Here is an 11,107-nt window from a genome sequence, read left to right on the forward strand (position 1 = left end):
GCACTGAAAATGTCAGAAACTGCTAGTAGCGGTGTTCAGCCATATATGTTCGAACCGGTGTCGTGCCGAATCCTGCACCCTGCCAGATTATTTATGAATTACACAGATGGGGAGCACGGCGCTATAAAAATAACAACATAGCTGGTCTCATGGTGCCATCGCGTGCTAACACGAACTTTATAAGTCCCGAATATGATTATGAGCTAGACAAATTCAAGCGGTCAATTTCACATTGCTTTTATATGCAATTTTTAACTACCACATTCCTATTCACGATCATTCTGGTAGCATGTGAAGGCAGCATCAGTGAAAACAGACAATGGTAGCTTTAGCAACATTATTAGCCTTACAGAGTGCCAAGAAGCTCAATCAGAAAGGCAATTTGGAAAAGAAACGCGTGAAACTTACTTCTTCTAGATGGCGGAACGTTAGCTGAATCACGAACAGTTGGCACTGCTCCATCCTTCAGGAGCAACTCTTGTGCAAAACCTGCTTTATACTGACCCACATTCACAAAGCAGTCCGGTGTAAAATGATTCGTGCAGACATAAACGAATTTCCGGACTGTGTACAACTCGCTGTGAACTCGCTCAGTAGTGAACAGCAGTGTCTGTCAACATTCGTGGTCGGGGCCTGTGGCTAATGTGACATCACATTAGCACCAATGCTAAAAATAGGCCATTGGGAGACACTGCTTATTATTTATGGGGATTAAACAAAAAGGAGTGGGTGGATTTTTATCATTATAGGGTGGTTGTGTACACACACTGCCAACACACATTTATGTCCAAACACCTTGCAACAGTGAATTTTGCATAATAGGTCCCCTTTAAATAAGTGAGTGGTAAAGTGAGAGAGACGAGGGAGAGAGAAACCTGATCAAATAATAAAAAAGGAACGAAACAAAAAGAAAATGATAAAAGTAATAAAAGATAGTAAAGTAGAATTAATAATAAAGTAGGATTAACAAAAATAATACTAAAATACAGAAATAAAACGGCAGGTAACTAGAATGGCGAGAATGATAATAATGACTGAAGAAGCAGAAGGAAAATTAAAAATAAAACAAATTGAAGTAGATACTTAAACAGCCTGCCCTCTAGCGTTAGTTTAAGGTTCTGTGCCTTAACTCCAATTGTGCTTAAAACTGATCACGTTTAGTGTGAGATTACTCTCATTCTAACGGACAATTTATTGCAGCTATCACAAGAACAACGTGACTTAGATCCAACAGATTCTTACAGTTTGTGCAACTTAACTGCACAATGATGTGTGGCAGGATTTCTTCGCTGCCAGGCGCATAATATAAGAACACAAATAAATTGATACCGAGTTTGCTCACAAACAAAGTTTGAATGTTGCCACGTTCTCCACCAAATATGTAGCAAATTAGCTAAAAAGGGAAATATTTATAATCAATTATAACTGGTTATAATTAATGATAAATATTTAGATTAGATCTTAGAATTAACTGTAGCAGAATCAATATTACAAGAGAGAGAGAGAGAGAGAAGACCAAAGAATGGCAGTATTTAGCATCAATTAACCACAACCTAATAAGAATCATCAGAGAATCAAAAATCACCTTGACAAAGGGGCCCAAACTTAGACATGCATCTAACTAGTTGGAAACGGTTACTTGCATTGGCTTTGTTGCTGAACAAGATTCCCGATGCGGTAGACACGGAGGTTCTTGATGAGTTCTTTAGGAGTGAGCTGGAGGTTTTGCTCTGGTTCTTCTGAAGATAGGAAAGTCCACAGCGAATCGACAAAGTTACTTGAAGAAAACAAACCGCCGGAAAATCAAACTCGAGGAGAATTTTGAAGAGTCTTGAAAAGTGTCTGTCTCAAGAAGAAGGGTTTTTTTGAGCAAAGAATAGTCTGAGTTAATGACTTTTGATTGAGCGGGAGAAGTTTTCTGTCTCCCTTTATGGCTCATTTGCATGTTTATGGCCGGTCTGGAGGATTGGTGGTTTTACCCAAAATATAGTACAAATAGTATGATGCCTTTCACGATCACATAGTGTACATCATTGTTTGAGGAATAAAGAGCAGATCATTTTGATACCAAGAAAGAAACATCTAGAAGCTATTAAACCAGAGATACATGCATACACCTGAATATGAGCATTTAGAGCTTAACTAATACAAATAACAAGTGGTAACTAGGCTAATATAATAGGGAAACATACAAACAACACATGCATATACCAGATACATTTGTAACTGATTGATTATAGTCTAAATAAAGAAAATGTCTTTATGTGTGTGTGTGTGTGTGTGTGTGTGTGTGTTATGTGTTGCATTGCGTTGGTGCCTGGCACCGGGGTCATTTACGTCTCTTTGGAATGTGTTTGAAGTTCGATGGGGAGACGAGAGTGGTGAAACTATTTAGCATTTCCTTGATAGTGGGGGGAACCATTGGCAATTTAGCACCCATATAAATGTAGAATGTGGGGCCATGTCTGTAATTTATATGCAAATGTCAAAAGGCTAAAAGGGGTCTATAATCCATATAACCCCAATTATCATCCATGATTTTAAGCAGATGCTACAAAACGTACGAGTCTCAGTAACCCGACCCTGTCTTCTTCCTTCCACTCTCTGAACCTCATCACACTCACCTATCTCAAATCAAGAAAACTTTTATCAATGAGTAGCCATCCAGGATGGAACAGCTAGATGAATTCACAGTTCACCCTCACTGTTCTCAACTCTAGATATCCGCTAAGCTGATCATTCAAGACTTTGATGAAAGACTGCAACATCCATGAACAGAAAATGTACAGAAATATTCACAGAAGTGCAACAAAAATATTTGATACTGAGAGGAAGTTTAGTTTGGAACTGATCTAACATGAACTAACAATGATCAGTTGTATTTCTTAACTGATGTTATGAAAAATAATAACTCCTGTAATAAATGCACCTATTTCTCATTGTTAATATTCGTTAATGCATTACCATCATAACAAGCATGATAAAAGCATCAGCAATTACCGTGATATGACAATTTCATACTCTGACATGTCTAGTATGTATGTGGATTTCTTGCATGCATTTGTGCATTTCTGTGCACAGATGTGAGTCTATTGCATTTGTGGGAAGTTTTGACATGGCTTTCACTCCATGCCAAAAAAAAAAAAAAAAAAACAGCAAACCGACAGAGTAGCCATCCAGGATGGAACAGCTAGATGAATTCACAGTTCACCCTCACTGTTCTCAACTCTAGATATCCGCTAAGCTGATCATTCAAGACTTTGATGAAAGACTGCAACATCCATGAACAGAAAATGTACAGAAATATTCACAGAAGTGCAACAAAAATATTTGATACTGAGAGGAAGTTTAGTTTGGAACTGATCTAACATGAACTAACAATGATCAGTTGTATTTCTTAACTGATGTTATGAAAAATAATAACTCCTGTAATAAATGCACCTATTTCTCATTGTTAATATTCGTTAATGCATTACCATCATAACAAGCATGATAAAAGCATCAGCAATTACCGTGATATGACAATTTCATACTCTGACATGTCTAGTATGTATGTGGATTTCTTGCATGCATTTGTGCATTTCTGTGCACAGATGTGAGTCTATTGCATTTGTGGGAAGTTTTGACATGGCTTTCACTCCATGCCAAAAAAAAAAAAAAAAAACACAGCAAGACGACAGTACCTTATGTCCGTTAAGCTCCACTTTAGGGTTGTTTTCAATCTCCCACAAGCCTTCATTAAAACCCTTCCTTTTGTTAGGTTTGCCATACTTGTCTTTGTTAGGCAAATAGGGAAAGATGTCTTTTGAACCCAAGAATGCTCTGAAATGTTAAACAGAAAGCATATAATGCATAACTATCACATCTATTTAACCATAACTCAACTGCAGGATCAGGACTTGAATTAACCCTCCATTTCGATTTTGACCATTTGAAGCTCCACAACAATTCATCACTTAAATAAAGATTTTGACAAATCTCTACTTACGTTTCATGAGTGCCAAAAAAGAAGATGGGAAACTTTATATTTGATGGTTTGACAGCTCCATATGGAATCTCATCAATCTGAAATGGCATAGTAGCATATATTAAACATGAAACAGCAGCATACATAAACACTAAATAGCAAAGCACTAAATATTAGCAATAGCATTTGAGTGTAATGAATTAATAATAATAATAAACATAATAATAAAAGGTCATTCAGTAGTGTTTTCTCACCCTTGCAGGCCAGTGGGGATAACCCTTCATTTTAGCAAAAATCAGATCACCAGGTTTGAAATCCCGAGCCATGTCAAGACAGATGGATCACCTCCTTTGAGACATATCAAAACATTTCCATTATTTGTTCTAGTATACTCAATTATCTTTCTCTGTGCCTCAAGACACCACTCATCAATTCGGCTTCATCACATTAACCTCATCACAACACAGCGACATTGCTTAAAGGGATAGTTCCCCAACAATTAAAATTTTGTCATTATGTACACACTCAAATGTTGTTCCAAACCTGTCTGAATTTTTCTGCTGTTGAACACAAAAGAAGATATTTTGAAGCCACTGATTTTCATAGTTCCCTTTCTTTTGGTCACTTTCGACACTGTGTCGGAGTTCTGACACTAGGGGTCAATCTTGGAAACCCAAACACCTCTGACATATTCAGAAAAGGCCAATGAAATTGGCAAGTGAAATTTGCATTTGCAATGCCCTGGACATCCAGGTATATAAGGGGCCTGCATGCTAGGTTTGTTCTTCAGAGCTGATGCAGCATCTTTCTGGGAAAGTGCCAATCTTCCTCTTCCTGTTGGATATACAACACAATCAGTGGATTCTGCTTACCTCTTAAACATATAAGCATAGAGAGATACCAGGGTGTTTCGACTGCGACCTTTGAGCATTAATTTCCTATGAGCAAATTTCTCTAAACGAGCAATATGCCTTTCTGTTCGTGTCCTTCTGGGTGTGGTCATTTCATGTCTCTCTCAGATGGCCACGATTGCTATCTTCAGTGTTTGGGTCAGACCCATGCTGAAACAGCTTTCGTGGATGGCTCATTTTCTGCCTGTAAGAGGTTACCCATGTTGCGTCTGTGGTTTTCATTCTTTTTTTTAAATGAGAGGCACCTCAGATGCTTCCTGTTCTGGTCCTTCTACACAGAGATGCCAGGGGAGAATTTCCACTGGGTGAATCCCCGTGGACCTCCCGTTCCTCCACTCACAGATGTCTTGCGGTTTCTGGATAAGTTTAAGAGGGCGTCTCAGGGCAAGCTAATTTTTTAATTCGGGGCTCGTAATGAGGATCAACTGTCAATTGCAGCATTGGAGAGTGGACTAGAGTCATCTGATGCTGAAGACTCTGCTGAGCCCTCAACTTCAGGTGCAGCAGCTCAGTCTGAGGCCGACATGGAAATGGCAGCCATGCTTGCCCAGGCAGCCAAAAGCATCCAGCACGAGTGGATTCCTCCACCCTGCCCTGAGCGCTCGTGGCTTGATGATTGGTTCTTGGGGTGAGCACGATGCACAGCCACGGCCGCGAGATGAACATGGTACCGTGGCACATATCACATGACCACCATGCACAGACAGACCTTTTGACGTTTCTGCAGGCAGGTTTTCCCCTTGAACAGGTGTCTAGACACATCATAGTAACAACAGAAGCCACAGATGGGACAGATGGGACCCACAGAGATTTGGTATTGGATCAGTGCTTTCCTTCCTCCAAGAGGGCCTGGACAGGCACCTGTCTCCATCCACCTTAAAAGTGTGGCTGCAATAGTAGCAAACCACGACACTGTGGATGGGAGATCAGTATGAAAGTACAATCTTACTATGAGATTACCCTAAGAGGTGCGCAGAGATTAAATCCTCCAAGAACACACCTCATCCCCTCTTGGGATCTCTCGGTGGTCTCACAGGCCCTACAGGGTAGGGTTGGATACCGAACTCTGTACTTTTAAGGGTACCGACCGAATTGCGTCGGTACTACCGAGTACCGATTCACGTTAAATCAATCGGTGCCAAATTTCGGTACCTGAGAACGCATCTGGGCGCATATGATACAGAGAGAGAAAGAGAGACCCTGTGACATGAGGTCAGAGCAAGCCGAAATGTTCTGAAGTGTGGTTACATTTCTAGGGCCATACGGTTTCTGCGAAAACGTGGACGGGATCGTGGAGTCCATTCATAAAAACGTAATTTACTCTATAGCGTGGAATTCGTCAATTTTTGGACAAATAAATCAAAAGTAGCCACTGTCTGCCACTTAATTCGAATCGCGATTAGAACTAGTGTCTGTGAAAATTAAAATGCAAAAAGAAGGTTTAAATATGAATCCTGCATGTTCCGCTTGCCTCTGTATGTATGAATGGCAGAAACACGGTTTAGATTTTACTACACAAATACTGAAGCACGCATGACGCTCGCGGTGATTTCTGGCCTCTGCGTCTCACTATATGACGGCATGAACACAAAAACATAATCTCCAGAGCTCCAGAGAATTTTACCATTTCATTTGAGAAAACTAGCATCATCATACTGTATACACACAGAAACTTCATGGCAACCTGTCAAAATAAAGTACGGTTTAACATGTAACAGAAATATATTACTCTGTATTACTTTTGTACAGTATAATGTACATCTTTAAATATTCCATTTTCTATCAAACTTAAAACAATTACATTATAAAAATAAATATTACAACCAGATGAATCACTTAATTGTAGAAAAAAATACAATTATTAGCCTATTAAAAAATGTTTTAAAGGAATATTCACACAATTTTTCTTCCATGTATTAATTTCAACAGTAAACCTCAGTTTGCTTGCCAAAAAATAAAAGGGTTTAATTTTCATTTGATTTAAAATAAATGTTTAATGCCTTCATTTCATTTTCAGAAAAATTAAAACAAGAATTTCTGGGGGGAAAAAAAAGGAAGGAAAGAAAAAGTTTGTAGGGCCCTTTTGTTCAAAATGTTGAAATTGAGACTTTTGGACTTATTTTTTCACTGAAATAAATGTTTTTGTAATTACACAGAGAGTAAAGGTATACCGAAAAAAGGCACCGTTGGGTACCGGCACCGAAATTCAGGTACCGATACCGGTACCGTACCAGTTAAAATGTGAACGGTACCCAACCCTACTACAGGGAGATCCGTTTGAGCCTTTACAGTGCCCTTTCCATGAAGATATATCTGGTTCCCACACAAGAGTTTCAGGTAATCTGAACAGCTCTTTGTCTGCTTTTGAGGACAGCAGAAGGAGAAGGCTGTCTCCAAACAGAGAATATACCACAGAATTGTGCATGCAATTCTCCTGGCATATCAAGTCGAGCTTTACCACACTCCATAAGAGTGAGGGTGCACTCGACCAGGGGCATTGCTGCCTGTTCGGCCTTAGCAAATGGTGTCTTGTTAGCATACTGTACATACTGTAGAGCTGCAGGCTGGGCTACATCTAATACCATCACCAGATTATATAATCTGTGCAGGAAACCAGTCTCATCAAGAGATCTGAGTACCAACAGATGAACCCAGATAACCGGTAGGGTGTACAGCTTGCATTCAGTGCCTTTCCCCTCTCTGAGCTGATAATGTGTGCTGATCAGGTCCTGTTTTTTAGTTTCCCTTGAGTGGTGAACCCCGAATACTTCAGAGGTGTTTGGGCTCCCAAGAGTGACCCTTAGTGTTGGAACTGACACAATGTTTCTGTTCCCTCCATCAGGGAAGACGAGACTGAGACGTTTTTCCTCCATACTATGGAAGTCAATGGCTACCAGTAATTGGTTACCAACATGCTTCAAAATATTATCTTTTGTGTTCAACAGGAGGAGGAAACTTATACAGGTTTGGAACAACTTGATGGTGAGTAAATGACAGAATTTTCATTCCCATTCACTTGAAGGTCTAAGTGAACCCCAAAAAATGCTTGGTTATTGACAAACATTACGCCACGGACATGAGAAGCCACCTCACCAACCTGCTCCGAAATTCTCATCACATATACTTGTAAACCAATCAGATAATATTAATATAAATTGTATTTAATTTAGACAAACCATATATCATTAGAAGTATTAAAGACTATGCAATATTTAAACACTGCTTATGATTATGGTTAGTGACTGTATTTTCCTTTTTTTTTTTTTTAATTACTGTAAAGACTACACATCAAACATGCCAAACCAAACCTACTGATAGGACATACAAGCGCATAAATGTACAAGCACATATGCGGTTTTATTTTTGCTAATTTTAATAAAACAAATGCACATGGAGAAATATTGATGGATTCCCATGTTTACTTCATACTTCTTTTGAAAGAATTGTTATTTCTATTAATTTTCCACTAAATTATGTGATCTGATAAATGTGTTTCTGTTCCGGGTCGAATGACTCCCAGACAGATGATTCGCTGATCTGTCACATTACGTGGTCATAATACCCTTCTATGATGAAATCCTGTAAACTTCCGCATTCCGTCTTTGTACATAACTAACATAAAGAAACATATTGTACATACTGTACAGCTAAAACATGAAGCTAAAAAATATATGATCATGGGTTTGTATGTGTGTGTGTGGGTTTTTTTTTTTGGATGCATTTTTATATGTAAAAGGATGTTTATATGAGAAATGCTAAGCTTGATACAAAAATTTACAAATGTAGCAAATTAGCTCAAAAGAGAAATGTATATAAATAATTACAATTAATTACGATTAATTACAATTATTTATATGAGCTGCCAGTAGTAACTGTAGCAGAATTAAATTGCCATCAACTAATCTGTTCGGCCAGCAAACATTTAGTGTAATTTCATATCAACTCTAAGAAAGGATATTTTCGTGGCCACAGAAAACAACCTTCTTACATTAGCCTAATAATGCATTAGAGCATGTAGCAAGGATCAAAATTGTAAAGGGACATTAATTTGCAAGGCAGAATCAGAAACTCATGTAATTTGTGCACAAGAGTTTTATTAACTAAACACTAACACAAACTAGTCTAACAAACAAACAAACAATCACTCATACATGGGAAAGGGCAAATGAAACTGGATGGATGAAACCATCAGGAAAACCAGAGAATGAAGCTATGAAAAGAGTCAGTTAACCACCTGAGTAAAACCATCAGCGCCATTTTAGAATGGGGTCTACAGCTTATACTAAACCTCTGTTTCGTTTAGTTAAATGTACGATACTTGCATTGCCTTGGCCTTGAACAAGCGTCCGGATGCAGTCTCAGATGAAAGTCTTGATGGTTTGGAGGTTCGGTGGTGTAGGAGTCGCGACCACGTTCTTCTGGGTTTGAAGAGTGATGAACTCCAAAAAGATGTTATTCTGACTCTGTCATGGTCGATTGAGTTTTCTCCCAGATGAAGGTGATGAAGAGCTAAGAGAGACATCGGCTGAGATCCAAGGATCGTTGGTGAATGTAAAGACAAGGCCGAAGCCTGGCGCAGACATAAGGGTTGCAGAAGAGTTTCTAGCTCACATCCTCATCTTCTCAGAAACTAACAGAACCGCAGACTGCAGGCCGGTCACTAATGTGAGGCCTTTATCTTCTATCGCGGTCACTCCTCTGGGATTTGAGTGAGCCAATGAGGAATGATAACTTCGGGGGGAAATTTTACAACTCTTTGTCTCAGAGCATGGTATTTTGCATATGTAATTCGATTGGGTGTTGATGCAAAAACTACTAAAGATTCTTAGAACAATGTGTGTTCATTTAAAGAAAGGTTTGTCTATGAATTAATTAGAGAACAGTCAATTTCTCTGGGCATTATGTGTCTTTCCTATGAGGAAAATGAGAAATATATTTCTGACTCATTTCATGATGAATCCACTTTGCAATCAGAAGTTATTGGAAATACTTTTTGGTGTTTTAAAGTAAGATTTGAGCAAAAATAACAATGTTAATGTCATAAATTGTCATGTGTAGCTTTATAGGAATGCTCCGATCAGGATTTTTGCAGCCGATACTGAGTACCGATTTCTTGTCATGGTGATCGGCCGATACCGATACCGATTCTGATGCTTCAAGCTTTAGAGGTTTCATCGGGCGCACGCGCCTCGCCCCAAGTTAACTTCCGGTCTGTGTTTGTTTATCAGTCTGGCCATGGCGCCAGCTACAAACGCAAGAGTTAAAGTTAAGGTGATGAGTAGACTGATGTTGGGCTCAGGTGGTTGTGCTGTGGGATGTGTTTCCCATACATTTATTTATTTGTGGCGCTTGCCACAATATCAAAACTGACGGATTTTCAAAAAGTCTTTGTTGAATAAACATGAGAACGTACTGCACGTTTAAAAATCAAAACGAGGCGCGAGCTCGTTTGTGAGCTCAGCGCTGCTTTGTACAGCTGTTACCGGGGAAACCTCTGCTTCTCCCGCTTTAAAGAACCTCCTGCTGGCAGAGAATTAATTTGCATTTTCAGTAATTCCGTCTGATTTATGCTCCAAACATATTTTGCTTTTCCTATATCCACGGGTCGGGTAATAAAAAATGCATTCTGATTACTTGCGGGTGGGTCGCGGGTAGGGATATGCCGGTATCAAATTTTCATGTTGCGATTAATTGCTAATGCTTTTATCATGGTATGCGGTATACCACAATATCAAAACTGACGGATTTTCCAAAAGGCTTGGTTGAATAAACATGAGCAGGTACTGCACGTTTAAAAATCAAAACGAGGCGCGGGTGTTTTTATATCACTGTATTTCAGAAGGAAGACTAACTTTAGAAAGTTTTCGATGTCATTTTCATTTCATCTTGCATGTTATTTATATGCCTGATAAAGCAGCGTTTGTGAGCTCAGCGCTGCTGTGTGTACAGCCGTTACTGGGGAAACCTCTGTTTCTCCTGCTTTAAAGCACCTCCTGCTGGAAGAGAATGAATTTGCATTATTGCGCTGTGGATAATCCGCGGGTCAGGTAATAAAAAATGCATTCTGATTATTTGCGGGTGGGTCATGGGTGGATAAAATAAATCATAAATGATGCAAATATTAACTACATTTTTTTACAATACATTTTTTTAATGAGGCAGACGATTTCGTGTGTGTGTGTGTGTGTGTTCGTTCGACTGATCGGGAAGTTGCAGTGACAGAAGCTGA

At 39.1% G+C, this 11,107-nt stretch overlaps 1 protein-coding gene and 1 long non-coding RNA gene across 3 annotated transcripts in view; one reads left to right on the top strand and one right to left on the bottom strand.

The window, feature by feature from the left end:
• The window catches only part of psip1a (PC4 and SFRS1 interacting protein 1a), a 124,460-nt gene that overhangs the window by 98,331 nt on the left and 15,022 nt on the right, over positions 1-11,107 (bottom strand). For both annotated transcript variants that reach the window (XM_016446648.1, XM_016446640.1), the window contains exons 2-4: positions 4,222-4,315; positions 3,989-4,065; positions 3,684-3,822 (exon numbers count right to left, since the gene is read on the bottom strand). In XM_016446648.1, the coding sequence (XP_016302134.1) occupies positions 3,684-3,822; positions 3,989-4,065; positions 4,222-4,293 (288 nt within the window). In that variant the 5' untranslated portion in view covers positions 4,294-4,315. The remainder of the gene's footprint in view (positions 1-3,683; positions 3,823-3,988; positions 4,066-4,221; positions 4,316-11,107) is intronic.
• The window catches only part of LOC107658191 (uncharacterized), a 17,188-nt gene that overhangs the window by 1,738 nt on the left and 4,343 nt on the right, over positions 1-11,107 (top strand). The window contains exon 2 of the long non-coding RNA XR_001630768.1: positions 10,178-10,183. This is a non-coding gene — a long non-coding RNA (uncharacterized LOC107658191). The remainder of the gene's footprint in view (positions 1-10,177; positions 10,184-11,107) is intronic.

Source organism: Sinocyclocheilus anshuiensis, unplaced genomic scaffold, assembly GCF_001515605.1.
Source record: "Sinocyclocheilus anshuiensis isolate Anshui unplaced genomic scaffold, SAMN03320099.WGS_v1.1 scaffold89, whole genome shotgun sequence".
NCBI lineage: Eukaryota > Metazoa > Chordata > Actinopteri > Cypriniformes > Cyprinidae > Sinocyclocheilus > Sinocyclocheilus anshuiensis.